The sequence below is a fragment of the Ornithorhynchus anatinus genome, chromosome 14 (assembly GCF_004115215.2).
Source record: "Ornithorhynchus anatinus isolate Pmale09 chromosome 14, mOrnAna1.pri.v4, whole genome shotgun sequence".
Taxonomy (NCBI): domain Eukaryota; kingdom Metazoa; phylum Chordata; class Mammalia; order Monotremata; family Ornithorhynchidae; genus Ornithorhynchus; species Ornithorhynchus anatinus.
In genome coordinates, this window is record NC_041741.1 from 51,459,907 (window position 1) to 51,475,861 (window position 15,955).

General features: G+C 49.2%; 1 protein-coding gene across 2 annotated transcripts in view; it reads right to left on the reverse strand.

Moving 5' to 3' along the window:
* Window positions 1-14,706: 14,706 nt before the first annotated feature.
* The window catches only part of FBLN1 (fibulin 1), an 81,887-nt gene continuing 80,638 nt past the window's right edge, over window positions 14,707-15,955 (reverse strand). For both annotated transcript variants that reach the window (XM_029079158.2, XM_029079157.2), the window contains exon 17: window positions 14,707-15,107. In XM_029079158.2, the coding sequence (XP_028934991.1) occupies window positions 14,968-15,107 (140 nt within the window). In that variant the 3' untranslated portion in view covers window positions 14,707-14,967. The remainder of the gene's footprint in view (window positions 15,108-15,955) is intronic.

The following is a 15,955-nucleotide window of genomic DNA, read 5'->3' on the forward strand; positions in this document are numbered from 1 at the left end:
ATTTATTCATTCAATCAATCATTTATTGAGTGCTTACTGTGTGCAAAACACTGTACTAAGTGCTCGGGAGAGCACAAGATAACAACAAACAGACACATTCCAGCTCACAGCCTAGAGGGAGAGACGCAGATGACTCAGGACTCCTATAGTCACCAGCTTTTTGCACAAGTCTGGTTTAAAAATAATAATAATAAAATGATGTGATTAATTGATTCACAGGTGGGATTAAAACTCGGGCCCTCTGGCTCCCAAGCCCCCACTCTTTCCACTAGGACAAACTGCTAACTCTGTGCCAAGCTGATAATCTTGTATCTGCACCAGTGCTTAGTAAGTAATAAGTGCTCAGTAAATATCATAATGAAGTTGGTTGTCACCTGTTTTAAAGAAAATACCGCCCGGGTGAATAAAGCCTAAAGCACTTGAAGCAGAGGGCCAGAAAGCATCATTTCTATTCCTTTCCCTCAATCAATCAATCGTATTTCAAGGGACCGATCGGTCGTGTTTATCGAGTGTCTCATGCGTGCAGGATGCTGTACAAAGTGCTTGGAAGAGGACGACGTAACAGAGTCGGTAGAAGTGTTTCCTGCCCGCGACGAGCTTCCAGTCTAGAGGGGGATAGGGACATTATTATAAAAAGTTGAATCACGTCTATGTGGGGCTGAAGGAGGGGTGGAAAGGGGGGAGCAAATGAGTAAAAAGTGCTCTGAGAAGTCTAATAAAAACGCTCCCGCCCTCTCCTCGTCCATTTAGCTGTCTCTGAAGAGACCGGGGGGGGCGGGGGTGAGGGGGCAGGGGGCGGTTTGGGTCCGGAGCCACAAAGGACACCCATCTTACCCAGCCTGCTATCGTCTTTGATCCCGACGGCTTGGAGAATTTCCCTTCTCCCCTCTCCGGAGAGCCAGGAGGACCCATTGTCCCCTGAGTGGCCACCTGAGTGTTTGCTTTCAAATGAAAGAAAACTTTTGAAAACTTGAAAGCAAAAGGCACTACGCAGATCCCTTCAGACCCCATCAATAATATTATTAATTAATGATTTACTGGGGCTTTAGGAGTCTATTTGCTCTGCTCTTCATAAGTCTGCACGGTTACCTTAGGGACGTCACCGTGATACTGAGCCCCCTCCCCCCTCCACCCCTTGAGCTGAAGGACACCCTCTTAAGGAAATGCACACAGGCTTCTCTCCCCGTCCTTTCTCAGTGTTTGCGAAAGGGAAGATAATGAATCGATTTCTTCTGAATGAACCGGTCGGCTCTGCTCTCCTTCCCATTGCCATTGAAACCTGCCGTTGAAAACACCTACTCAATCAACATCCAACTGCACCTTCTGCCTTTCCTGCCTTCACCCGGAGACCTAACCCAAACACCGCCTCTGGCTAACAATGCGCCTTTTCTTTTCTTCCTTGGATTGAAACTTTCACTGAAAGGATGCAGCGTGGTCAAGTGCAAAGGGCCTGGGAGTCAGAGGACCTGGGTCTGAGTCCCGCCTCCGCCCCTTAATGATAATCACGGTACTTGTTTAGGACTTACCGTGTGCCAGGCACTGTTCTGAGCGCCGGGGTAGATCCAAGTTAGTGGGTTCGGACGCGGTCCCTGTCCCACGTAGGGTTCACAGTCTCAATCCTCATTTTACAGATGATTTAGCCGAGGTCCACGGCAGGATTGGAACCCATGACCTTCTGACTCCCCAGCCCATGCTCTATCCACTAAGCCATGCTGCTTCTCCTCTTCTTCTGCTGTGTGACCTTCGACAGGCCACTTCATTTCTCTGGGCCTTTGTTTCCTCACCTATAAAATGAGGATGAAGACTGTGAGCCCTACGTGAGACAAGGACTGTGTCCACACTGATCGTCTTGCATCTACCCCAACGCTTAGTACAGGACCTGGCACAGAGTAAGCGCTTGACAAACACCGTTTAAAAAAAAAAAATCTCACCCAGTTTGGGCTCCGGCCCCGGGGAGACTATCGAGTCGTCCACTCTTTCCACTCCAAAAGCCCAGGTTGTCCTTCGGTCTGCCGAGGCCCAGGCGGGGCCCGGCCAGGGTCCAGCCGGGGTCCATCGGCGCCGAGGCCGAAACAGGGGAAGAGTCTCACCACCCCTGGACCGGCCGTCCGGAACTGGCCCCAGCCAGGGCCTACCATTGTCCAGGCCTCGTGCCTGCTTGTGTTCATCAGCAGGATGACGATGATGGCGATGATGGTATTTGTTAAGCGCTTACTACGTGTCAAGCACTGTTCTTAACACCGGGCTAGATCCGAGCTAATCAGGTTGGACACGGTCCCTGGTCCACACTGGACTCCCAGTCTTCATCCCCAGTTTACAGATGAGGGAACTGAGGTCCAGAGAAGTGAAGTGACTTACCCAAGGTGACCCAGCAGACAATAATAATAATAATAATAAAATGATGGTATCTGTTAAGCGCTTACTGTGTGCCAAGCACTGTTCTAAGCGCCAGAGGGCATATGAGGTAATCAGGTTGTCCCACGTGGAGCTCACAGTCTTAATCCCCATTTTATGGATGAGATCACTGAAGCACAGAGAAGTGAAGTGGGAAGCAGCGTGGCTCAGTGGAAAAGAGCCTGGGCTTCGGAGTCAGAGGTCATGAGTTCGACTCCCGGCTCTGCCACTTGTCAGCTGTGTGACTGTGAGCAAGTCACTTCACTTCTCTGTGCCTCAGTTACCTCATCTGTAAAATGGGGATTAACTGTGAACCTCACGTGGGACAACCTGATTAGCCTGTATTTACCCCAGCACTTAGAACAGTGCTCTGCACATAGTAAGCGCTTAACAAATACCAACATTATTATTATTATTATTATTATTGACTTGGCCAAAGTCAAACAGCTGACAAGCAGCGGAGCCGGGATTAGACCCCATGACCTCGGACTCCCAAGCCCGGGCTCTTTCCGCCGAGCCACGCTGCTTCCCTAAGCTCCAAGAGCTCGTCTTCCTTCGTTTCCATCTGTGGCTCACGCCTTCTCCTGTGCCCACCCAAAGGCTCTGAGCCGGGGGACAGGAGTGGGACCAAGGAGCGAAGGAAGTCACCCGGGGGGGCGAGGAGCACGTGGGACAGAACCTGGCTGGGGGCGGTCAGGCATCTGGCCTCATACAGACCGGAGGCCGCTTGGGAGCAGGGAATGCTCCTGCCAACTCTGTTCTATTGTCAGTCAATCAATCAAGCAATCGATGTTATGTATTGAGCCTTGCTGTGTGCAGAGCACTGTACTAAGCGCTCGGGAGAGAACAGAGAGAATTAAGGACATAACAAACACATTCCCTGTCCATATCGAGCTTATAGTCCGGAGGGGGAATCTATAGTCTAGATATGAACGTAAATCAATTAATTATAGATATGGACATAAATCCTGTGGGGTTGAGGCAGGGTGGAATAATAAAGGGAGCAGATCAGTTTGTCCTCTCCCAAGCGCTTAGTAGAGGGCTCTGCACCCACTCTGCTTAACATCAACTAATCTTATTTAATAATAATATAATGATAATAATAAAAGCTCATTCCCATATCCCGATTAGACTGTAAGCTCGTCAATGGGCAGGGATTGTCTCTATCTGTTGCCGATTTGTACATTCCAAGCGCTTAGTACAGTGCACTGCACATAGTAAGCGCTCAGTGAATACTTTTGAATGAATATCACATTTTCCCCCGCCTCTCAGGACGGGAAGCTAGGGCCGGAGGGGCGGAGAGCAGGGAGCGGAGAGGCCGAGCCGGGGCCCGAACGCTGGGAATTTCTCCTTTGACTCCGTCGCGGTTCTGTTTCTCTCAAAGAGACCCTTCAACTCTCTGTGCCTCCTTTGTAGGAGACCAAAAGCAGTCCCCGGCTGGTTTCATCGGGGCCAAATTAGCAATGATTAACCCTGGTGGGGCCCCGGCCCTTTCTCGGGATTAAATTTGGACAAAATTGCCCTGGAAATGCTAGCTAATGATGGCAGGGGCAATGAGTCTCTAGCTTCACTTTCTTTAGGGAGGCGGCGGGACTAGTGGAAAGAAAACGGGGCTGGGAAGCAAGAGACGTATCCGGCTTGTAGTCCCGGCTATGACCCTGGCCTGCTGGGTGACCTTGGGCAAGTTGCTTGACCTCTCTGGCTCCCAGTAATCATAATGATGATAATTACAATGATAATAATATTAAAAAAATTTGTTAAGTGCTTATTATGTGCCAAACACTGTGCTAAGCTCTGGGATAGATACAGATATATTTCCTGTACTACTCGGGGCACAGAGTCTAAGTGGGAGGGAGAACGGGTGCTGCATCCCCATTTTGAAGAAGGAACATGGCCCAGCGGAAAGAGCACGGGCCCGGGAGTCAGAAGAACCTGAGTTCTAATCCCAGGTCTACAGCTTGTGGGCTGTGCGACCTCGGGGAAGACACTGAACTTCTCTGTGCTTCAGTTCCCTCATCTGTAAAGTGGGGACTCAGTACTTGCTCTCCCCCTGACTTAGCAAGCCCATGTGGAAACTGATTATCTTGAATCTACCACAGCACTTGATACAATGTTTGACACATAGTAAACACCTTACAAATACCATAATTATGAAGATCATTATCATCATTTGTGGGGGTCTAATGCACAGAACACAAGCCGGAAATCAGAACGACCTGGGTTCTAATCCTGGTTCTATCACTTATCTGCTGTGTGACCTCGGGCGAGTCGTTTCACTTCTCTGTGCCTCAGTTACCTCATCTGCAAAATGGGGATTCATCAATCAATCAGTGGTACTTAGTGCTTTCTAGGTGAAGAGCGCTGTACTAAGCGCTTGGGAGCCCTGACCAAAACCTGCTTTCAGAAGGACTTGGTGTTGGGGAGAGCCGGGTTCTGGAGGATTTGAAGGAAGGGGAAGTTCTAGAAGGATGGAACCGGCTGATCTCTGTGACCCAGAAGCCCACGCCGAAGGAGACGTGCAAAGGATTACGGGCCGCTTTTCAGAATCAGCAAAATCCCGTCATCGGAGCACTTAGCCCGAAGCTACGGTCCAGCCTGACTCCAACATCATCGCAAATATTTACTAAGCACTTGCTTTGGCGGAAGGACCGCGCTAAATGGTGGCCAGATTAAGGAATAATAAAACCTTGAGTTTGTGTAGCGCTTTCATTTCCCCTAATATGTTTCCCGCCTTGGGGTGCTGGGCTGGGGGACAAAAAATCAGTCAACAAAATTACCTTATAACTACCCCAGCGCTTAGTACAGTGCCTGGCATATAAAGAGCTTAGCAAATACCAGAATTGTTATTATCATTGCTATTATCAATCATTCAATCTTATTTATTGATGCCTTATTCTGTGCAGAGCACCCTGCTAAGCACTTGGGAGAGTTCAGTACAAAAGAGTTGGTAGACACATTCCCTGCACACAACAAGCTTACAGTCTGGAGGGGGAGACAGACATTAATATAAACACACAGATTACGGATATGGATGTAAATGCTGTGAAGGAGAGGAGAATAAAGAGCGCAAATCAAGTGCAAGGGCGACGCAAAAGGGAGTGGGAGAAGAGGGAATGAGGATTTAGTCAGGGAAGGCCTCTTGGAGGAGATGCGCCTTCGGTAAGGTTTTGAAGGTGGGGAGAGTGATGGGCTGGCAGATGTGAAGATGGAGGGCATTCCAGACAATCCTCACTTTGTTCAGCACCTCCTCATTTCTCTCTATTAGCCGTTAATCCCCGCCGGAGTTTCACCTTGGCCGCGATGAGGTCGCAGCTCACAGTGATTGGGAAAGGAAATTCTGATGATCGCTGTTGACAGAAAGCTGATAATGCCCATTCGGGCTGCCTCAGCTGCTTGGTTTTCCAATGAGTACCAATCCCCTCTCCGTGGCACTTTCAGCCCCGATCGCAGATACTTTCCCGAGGCTCAGCGGTCCGACGTTGGGCCGCTTCGATTTAGGGAAGCAGTGTGGCCTGATGGACGGAGCCCGGGTCTGGGAGTCAGAAGGACCTGGGTTCTAATCCCAGCTCCGCCGCTTGTCTGCCGTGCCGCTTGTCTCAGATTCTGGCCAATACTGGTCTCCGGGAATCTGAGGCAGGTGTAACCTGCGTGTTCCCAGGGCTTCCGACTGGACCCTGCTCTACCTTTAGCTTGAATTTCATTCCGTCAGGCCCTCGCCTCCTGTCAGACGTGCTCATCTTGGGTTCCAGAACTCTCCCTCAAGCTGGCCCGTGGAGTCCTCTGTGAACCCGGTGAGCAAACTCTCTACCCTGTCGCCCGGGTGATGACTAAAAATAATACCTGACCCAGCATAGACAGCCACTGAAACATTAAATCGCTTTATTGTGCACCCGCCTGTTATCTTTAGACACTCTTGAGTCAGCTTTCGAGACAATCAGTCCACCGGGACGGGCACCTACTGATCCGGTGACAACAGCCATTCCTATTAGCCGTTCCCTCCGCCCGTCCGTCTGCCCATTCACCAATCAGGGATATCTGCCAAGCTCCCACTGGAAGCAGAACACTGCACTAAGCGCAATCCCCATCCATAAGGAAGTTACAATCGGATGAGGAACCTCTCCTCCAAGACGCCTTCCCCGACTATGCCCTCCTCTTCTCCCACTCCCTTCTGTATCACCTTTGCATGTGGATTTGCTCCCTTTCATAATGTTGGTATTCATTAAGCGCTAACTATGTGCCGAGCACTGTTCTGAGCGCTGGGGTAGATAGAAGATAGTCAGGCTGCCCCATGTGAGGGTCACAGTCTTAATCCCCATTTTACAGATGAGGTCACTGAGGCACCAAGAAGTGAAGTGACTTGCCCAAAGTCACACAGCTGACAGGTGGCGGAGCCTGCATTAGAACCCATGACCTCTGATTCCTAAGCCCGTGCTCTTTCCACTGAACCACGCTTATTCATCCCTCCATCAGCCCACAGCCCTTATGTCTGTATCCATCATTTATTTATTGATACTGTCTGTCTCCTCCTGTAGACTAAGCTTGTTATGGGCAAGGAACACGTCTACCAACTCTGCTATATTGCTAGAGCACATTCTCCCAAGCACTTAGCACAGTGCTCTGCACCCAGGAAGCACTCAATACATACAATTGATCGATCGACACACAATCATTATCATTGATTGATAGACCCAAAATCATTTAGAAAGATAGGCTCACCTAGGTTATTGTGTAAAAACACTTCTTCCCCACGAGGCCTTCCCTGACTAAATGCTCATTTCCTGTTCTCCCGCTCCCATCTGTGTTGTCTCGCACTTGGATTCATACCCTTTATTCACCCCTCCTCAACCCCACAGCACTTATATACATAACCATAATTTATTTATTTACATTAATGTCTGCCTCACCATCTAGACTGTAAACTCAGTGTGGGCAGGGAACAGGTCTATGTTGAATTGGTCTTCTCCTAAGCACTTAGTACGGTGCTCCGCACCCAGTAAACTTTCAATAAATACAGATGAGGAAACTGAGGCACAGAGAATTTAAGTGGCTTGCCCAAGACTTAGGTTCTGATTCCAAATCCACCAGTATTCTGCTGTGTGACTTAGGGCAAATCATACAACTTTTCTGTGCCTCAGCTGTAAAATGGGGATAAGACTGTGAGCCCCCCGTGGGATGTGGACTGGATCTAACCTGAGGAGCTCGTATCTACCCGAGTGTTTAGTGCAGTGCCTGACACATAGTAAGCCCTTAACAAATACTATAAAAAAATGTCACGCGACAAGCTCCTTCAAGGGTCACCTTAGGCAAGTCACTTTGCTTCTCTGGGCTCAGTTCCCGCATCTGTAAAGTGGGGGTTTAATACCTGTTCTCCTGCCTCCTGAGACTGTGAGCCCCACATGGAACAGGGACTGGGTCCAATCTGTGTGTACTGTACCTATCCCAGCGATTAGTACAGCGCTTGGCATTTAGCAAGCACTTAACAAAAGCCATAGTTATTCTTATGAATTATTAGCCTCTCGTGAGCCTATCCTTGACCCACTGGGTGCTCAATGGAGGGAGTGAGGAGGGGAACATTCCACCTCCACCCCCATCCCTAAACCCCACTAGACTATAAGGTCCTTAGAGAAGCAGTGTGGCTTAGTGGAAAAAGCATGGGCCTGGGAGTTAAAGGACCTGGGTTCTAATCCTAGCTCCGCCGCTGAATAATGATAACCACAGCAACAATAATATTATTAATAATGGTATTTAAGTGCTTACTCTGTGCCGAGCACTGTACTAAACACTGGGGGAGATGCAAGATTATCAGGCCCCGCATGGGGCTTACAGTCTAAGTGGACTTGAAAACACGTTTTGAATCCCCATTCTGCAGATGAGGGAACTAAGGCATAGTGAAGTGACTTGCGCAAGGTCACCCAGCAGGTACGTGGCATAGCCAGAATTAGAACCCAGGTTCTCTGACTCCCAGGCCCGGGCTCTTTCCACTAGACCACGCTGCTTCTCTTGTCTTCTCTTGCCACTTGTCTGTTGTGTGACCTTGGGCTAGTCACTTCTCTACTCTGTACCTCAGTTACCTCATCTGTACAGTGGGGATTCAGACTGTGAACTCTATGTGGGACAGGGACTGTGTCCAGCCTAATGATCCTGAAGCTACCCAGGATAGAAGCAGTGTGGCTCAGTGGAAAGAGCACGGGCTTTGGAGTCAGAGGTCATGGGTTCGAATCCTGGCTCAGCCACTTGTCAGCTGTGTGACTTTGGGCAAGTCACTTAACTTCTCCGTGCCTCAGTTACCTCATCTGTAAAATGGGGATTAAGACTGTGAGCCCCACGTGAGACAACCTGATTCCCCTGTGTCTACCCCAGTGCTTAGAACAGTGCTCGGCACATAGTAAGCGCTTAACAAACACCAACATTATTATTATCCCAGCATTTAGTATAGTACCTGGCACCCAGTAAACACTTAACAAATACAATTTATTTTTGAAAAAGAAAGAAACTATCAAACTGTCAAACCACACAGAGGAACAGCAGCATTTCCACTCCTCCAAGTGGAAAAAACATTCCTTTCTAATTTCTAAATGCCACTGGGCCAGCCACAGTGCAAGTAGCAGCTGATATTTTTCTGGTTAGCCTGGTTTTTGCACAGATTTATAATTTTTGAAACCTCAACTGTAGTTACGAAGTTAGGATGGGACCTTCTGCCCGGGGGGCTATTTTATCGTTATTACAACGTCTCCTTGAAATGCCGGCAGTATTAACGCAACCCAGCAGATCCAGGGGCTGGGTGGTCCCGGAGCCCAGCCCTGAGGTCACGGGGAGGGCAGGGTGGGAGACGCAAGACGGGCCTTCGGAACCTTTCGGGTCGAACCCGTGAATGAATTTCTTTCTCTCAAGAGAGAATCCAGGCGAGCGAATTGGAGAAGAAGCTCAGTATTACTCGCAGGCTGCTGTACTGCTGTTGTTGTTAATGGTATTTGTTAAGCGCTTACTATGTGCCAGGCACTGTTCTGGCGGCAGAGCACTGTACAGGACATCTATCATGTGCAGAACACTGTGCAGTGTACCTACCGTCAGTCAGTCAGTCGATCATCAGTCAGTATTTAATAATTATGGTATTTGTTAGGCGCTTCATATGTGCTAAGCGCTGGGGTAGATACAGGGTAATCAGGTTTTCCCACATGGGGCTCACACTTTTAATCCCCATTTTACAGATGAGGTGACTGAGGCACAGAGAAGTGACTTGACCAGCGTCACAGAGCAGACAAGCGGCAGAGGCGGGATTAGAACCCAGAATCTGACTCCCAAGCTCGTGCTCTATCCACAAAGCCATGCTGCTTCTTGAGTCCTTGAGGCCTTCAAAGCCAGTGGTGAGAAGTTTGCGTTTGATGTGGACGTGGATGGGCAAACATTGGTGTCTCTTGAGGAGTGGGGAAACATGGCCTTTATGTTTTTGGAGAAAAATGATCTGGGCAGCAGAGCACTGGAATGGGTGTCTACTGAGTGCAGGACACTGTAATAATAATAATAATATTGGTATATGTTAAGCGCTTACTACGAGCCAAGCACTGTTCTAAGCGCTGGGGTAGAAACAAGATAATCAGGTTGACCTACGTAAGGCTCACAGTCTTCATCCCCATTTTACAGATGAGGGAACTGAGGCAAAGAGAAGTGAAGTGACTTACCCAGGGTCACACAGCTGACAAGCGGCGGAGCCGGGATTAGAACCCATGACCTCTGTCTCCCAAGCCCGGGCTCTTTCCACTGAGCCACGCTGCTTCTCCTGACACTTGGCAGAGAACAACAAAAGTAGAAACTGTGGTTCCTTTCCTCCTCCTACTCTCCGTGTCTCGTTGTCGACCACTGGTTCCCACCCCACCTCCGGCCTGGAAGTCCCCTGCATTTTTTATCCAGCAGACCGCCATCCTACCTACCTTCAAAGCGCTACTAAAATCATTTCGCCTCTTTCAGGAAGACTTCCCTGACTAATCTCTCTCCCCCCTCCCCATTTTATTGGAGGGCCCTCCTTACTGCATCGTACTATAGCAGGGTGGCCTAGTGGGTAGAGCATGGGCCTCGGAGTCAGAAGGATCTGGGTTCTAATCCCAGCTCTGCCACTTGTCTGCTTGGGCAAGTCACAACTTCTCTGGACGTCAGTTACCTCATCCGTAAAAGGGGGACTAAGACAATGAGCTCTATGTGGAACGGGGACTGTGTCCAACCTGGTCAACTTCTTATCTTCCTCAGCTCTTAGTACAGAGCCTGGCATAGAGTAAGAGATTAAGAAATATCATTTAAAATACTCAAAAAAAAAAAACCTTCACACTTGAGCTGCGCTCCCTAAGCGTTTAGATACTCATCACCCCACCCCGCAACAATCAATCAGTGGTATTGCTTGATTGTTTACTGCAGGGAGTACTGAGTGCTTGGGAGCCTACAATACAACAGAGTGGGCAGACGTATTCTCTGCCCATAATGAGCACTTACGTACACATCTCCTTATATTTGGTAGCTTCTCCTACCTGTCATTTATTTTAGTGTCTGTCTCCCACTTGAGAGTAGGAAACAGCTCTTCTTACTCTATCGAACTTCCCCATATGTCTAATCTAGTGCTCTGCACACAGTAAGCAAAATAGATCGCACTGGTTTATTGACTGACTCAAATATCTTACAGTCTCATGGGGATGACAGGCAGCAACAAAAAGGATCTATCCCTCCTGGGAGGAGGTGGGGGATCCCAGTATAGAAAGACGAATGACTAAGTAAATAATCGATTGATAAATCATATTTATTGAGCACTTACTGTGAGCAGAGCGCTGTACCAAATACTTGGGAGAGTGCAACATACAGAGTTGGTAGACATGTTCCCTGACCACAAGGAGCTTACAGTCGAAGAGAAGAACTTGCACTTGGATTTGCACCCTTTATTCATCCTTCCATAAACCCCATAGGACTGAAGTCCTTCCCCAAAATTCATTTTAATATTTGTCTCCCCCTCTCATCTATAAGCACCTTGTGGACAGGGAACACGCCTACCAACTCTGGTATACTTTACTCTGCCGAGGGCTCAGTACAGTGCTCTACGCACGGCAAGTGCTCAGGAAATACAATTAACTGATTGAGAAATAAGTAGAGTACATTCATTTTTTGCTACGCTCACGCTAAAGGCAGCTGAGAAAAAGGATTATCTCTATACCTAAGTGTTAAGGACAGCTTTATTCCCTGACGAGAGTAACTGTGGAGTGGGTCCCACACCAAGACAAACAGCTTGGCCTAATAGAAATAATAATGATGGTAATAATGATGTTATTTATTAATAATAATAATAATAATGTTAGTATTTGCTAAGCACTTACTATGTGCCAAGCACTGTTCTAATCGCTGGGGTAAATACAAGGTTGTCCCATGAGGGGCTCACAGACTTAATCCCCATTTTCCAGATGAGGGAACTGAGGCAGAGAGAAGTGAAGTAACTTGCCTAAAGTCACACAGCTGATAAGTGGTGGAGCCAGAATTAGAACTCGCTACCTCTGACTCCCAAGCCTGGGTTCTTGCCGCTAAGCCACACTGCTTCCCCGGATTTGTTAAGCGCTTACTCTGTGCCAGGCACTGTACTAACCGCTGAAAGAGCACAGGGCTTAGACTGTGAGCTCCACATGGGGCAGGGACCGTGACCAACTCGGTTACCTTGTATCTCCCTCAGCTCTTCGTACAGTACTTGGCACCAAGTAAGCACTTAACTGGTATCACAAAAAAACAACACAGGGCTGGGAGTCAGTAAATACTAATAATAATGTTGGTATTTGTTAAGCGCTTACTATGTGCCGAGCACTGTTCTAAGCGCTGGGGTAGACAAAGGGGAATCAGGTTGTCCCACGTGGGGCTCACAGTCTTAATCCCCATTTTACAGATGAGGGAACTGAGGCACAGAGAAGTTAAGCGACTCGCCCACAGTCACACAGCCGACAAGTGGCAGAGCTGGGATTCGAACTCATGAGCCCTGACTCCAAAGCCTGTGCTCTTTCCACTGAGCCACATGAACTGAGTGAGTCAAGAGATTCAGATTTTAATCCCAGCTCTCTGCACCTGATAAACGTTCAGAAGCATGGATTGATTGAACGGTTGACTGACTGATTGCCACTTGCCGGCTGAGTCACCTTGGCCAAGTCACTTAACCCTTCTGGGCCTCAGATTCCTCACTTGTGAAACGGGGAACCCTGGGTTCTTCCGTCTTTTAGCCCGAGAGCCCTGTGTGGGGTGGGGACCGTGTTCCATCTGATCATCTTGCGTCTACCCCAGCGATTAAACACAGATCTTGACACATAATACTCAATTTCTCCTCCTCCTACTCTTCTTTCTTTGGTTCTTCTCCTTCGCCACTGAGAAAGTGACGCTGATTCACGTGGCCGAGATGAAAAACAGGGCCCCGGGGATGAACCAGGAGCAGAAAGGTGAAAGGTCGCGGATTACCGTGCTTAAACCTCCAGCCCTCAGCCACCCCGCTCCCCTTCCTTGGGAGAGGCCATTGTGGAGGCCGAATCTGTCGGGCCGGGCTGAGGTCAAGGGTCAGAGCTTCTAGCCAGCTGCTCCTTGTTCTACGCTGGGAAGGTGAGTCCCAAACCCTCTAATATACCCAGCTTTCGCCCAGCCAGAGGGGATTAGCGCCCAGACCCCCAAGAAAACACCGTGAAACGTGAATCCGTCTAAGGAGCGGGAAAGACACCGGAAGGCTCCCCACCCTCGGGGAAGCCGCTCGGGTGCCGGTGGCATTTATAATCCTCCTGGGATTTGGGGGAGGTGTAAACCGGGTTAAAAGCGCTCGGCATTTTCATATCACGGATCTGAAATCTGTTGATGGCGAGGCCATGGTGATGAGGAGGAGGATGGTGTTTGTTCAGCGCTTACTGTGTGTCAAGCACTCTTCTAAGCGCTAGGGTTGATACAAGGTAATCATGGCGGACACAGTCCCTGTCCCACATGGGGCTCACGGAATGTACGGAATTTGAGTCTACCACAGGGAGTTCCCGGCGAAGCTGTCGGTCAAATGTCGGCAAGTACAACCTAGGTCCTGAGTGCCTCAGGCCGCCCTCTCTCTCCCTTAAGCAATCCTCCTTGCTGGACCCTCGTGGTAGCATGGCCACGTGGAAAGAGCACAAATCTGGGAGTCCGAAGGCCCTGGGTTCTAAACCTGCCTCCATCACTTGTCCGTCGTGTGACCTCGGGCAAGCTGCATACTTGCTCTGTGCCTCCGTTTCCTCATCTATAAAAATGGGGGTTAAGACTGAGGGAGAGGGACAGTATCCAACCCAATTTACTTGAATCCACCCAAGTGCTTAGTGCAATGCCTGGTACATGATAAGCGCTTACCAAATACCACAGTTATTATTATTATTATTGTTCTTCAAAGCGTTGGTGCTTCCCACAGTCCTCAGCGTCAAGAAGCAAACCCTGCGACGGTCCAGCGGTCCCCACTGAAATCCGGAATCAGTTGCTGAGAAGAGACCGGCATGGCACCCCGCCATACAAAAAGGAGCCACTCTCCTGGAATCAGACCTCAGTAAGGAATGAGAGACAGTAAAGGGAAAACAGAGCCCCGCCCGCGAACTACATACATGACAAAACGATGAGGGGCAGGCATTTGGTGAACAAAAAGTGGCCGGGACTAGGGGGTCTTCCACTGCCTATTCTTTCGAATACAAGTGTGGCCTGATGGTTAGAGAACAGGCCTGAGAGTCAGAAGGACGTGGTTTCTAATCCCAGCTCCGCCGCTTGTCTGCTGTGTGATCTCGGGCAAGTCACTTCACTATTTTGTGCCTCAGTTTCTTCATCTGTAAAATGGGGACTGTGAGCCCAAGTGGGACAGGGACTGTGCCCAACTTGATTGACTTGTATCACCCCAGTGTTTGGTACATACAGTGCCCGGCACATAGTAAGTGCTTAACAATTACCATTAAAAAAAAAAGACAAGTAGGTGTGTGTATATGTGGTCGGTGGGGGAGGGGTCTGGAAAAGGGGGTTGTCCTCGACTGTAAAATAGGGATTAAATACCTGTTCTCCCTCCTACTTAGACTGTGAACCCCATCGGGAGCAAGGACTGTAGTCGCCCTAACTGGCTCGTACCGACCCCAGTGCTTAGAACGGCATTTGACACGCAGTAAGCCCTTAACCAGAATGTTCGCAGATGGAGACTGGGGTGTTCTGGGAGAGATGTGTCCATGGAGTCGCGATGTTTCGGAGACGACTTGACAGCGTAAGACCTGTAAGACAAGCCCTTAACAAACATCATAAATAAATAAAAAAACTTTGCCCAAAGAGAAGAAAAGTTTTAAACTCACAAGGCAGCTGAGCATTTTATTTATACAAAAAAAGGCAAAAAAAAATCCAAAAACCATTCATCGCGCTCCACCCGACTACGATTCCCCAGAGCCTATGGTGGGTTTCATCGTTCTACAGAGAGCCAGAAGTGGGGGTGGCGGGCTACTGGGTTTACAAACAGGTTGCGGGTTATAGGTCGGCGTAGTTCCGGTCAGGGGCGGGGTGGCTGGCGGCAGGGGAGGGGGCGGGGGGACCGGCCGGCTCTCAGAACCAGTACTCGGAGACGAAGATGTGAACGTGGACGACGTTGCGGTGGGAGACGACACCTCCCAGCACGTAGTTCATCTCCAGCTTCAGGACGGCGTGGAACGGTCCCACGATGGGCCTGACCTGGCGAACGACGCCTGCAGGGGATACACAGAGATGGACGGTCTGTCACGGGGGCCGCGCCGGCCCACCGGCCCCCCTCCTCGGGAGCCGAGTTCCGGAACCCCTTGAACTCGTTATAATAATTGAGGTGCTTTTAAGCACTTACTGTGTACCAGACTCTGTACTAAGCGCTGAGCTGGATACAAGCAAATAGGGTTGGTTACATTCCCTGTCCCACATGGGACTCACAGTCTCAAACTCCGTTTTACAGATGAGGGAACTGAGACCCAGAGAAGTGAAGTGCACTACCCAAGGTCACCCAGCAGACAAGTGGTGGAGTCGGGATTAGAACCCACAAACTTCTGACTCCCAGGCCCGAGCTCTATCCACTACGCCACGATGCTTCTGGGATGGGAACCCTTCTTTTAATTCTGTTGTATGCTCCCAAACCTTTAGTACAGTGCACTGCACTCTGTAAGCGTTCAGTAGGTATATTAGTAAGTGTGACCTTGGGCAAATCAGTCAGGCAATTGTATTTATTCATTCATTTAATCGTATTTATCCAGCGCTTACTGTGTGCAAAGCACTCTACTAAGCTCTTGGGAGAGTACAAAATAACAATGAACTGAAGCAATCAGTCGGTCGTATTTATTCATTCAATGATATTTATTGAGCGCTTACTGTGTGCAGAGCACTGTACTGAGCGCTTGGGAGAGTACACAATAATAATAGAACAGACACATTCCCCGCTCACACGAGCTTCTTTGTACATCAGTCCCCTCATCTGTAAAATGGGGCCTAAGAATGGGGGTCCCATGTGTGACAAGGAATCTGTCCAACCTAATTAGCTTAGATCTACCCCAGCTCCTAGAACAGTGCCTGG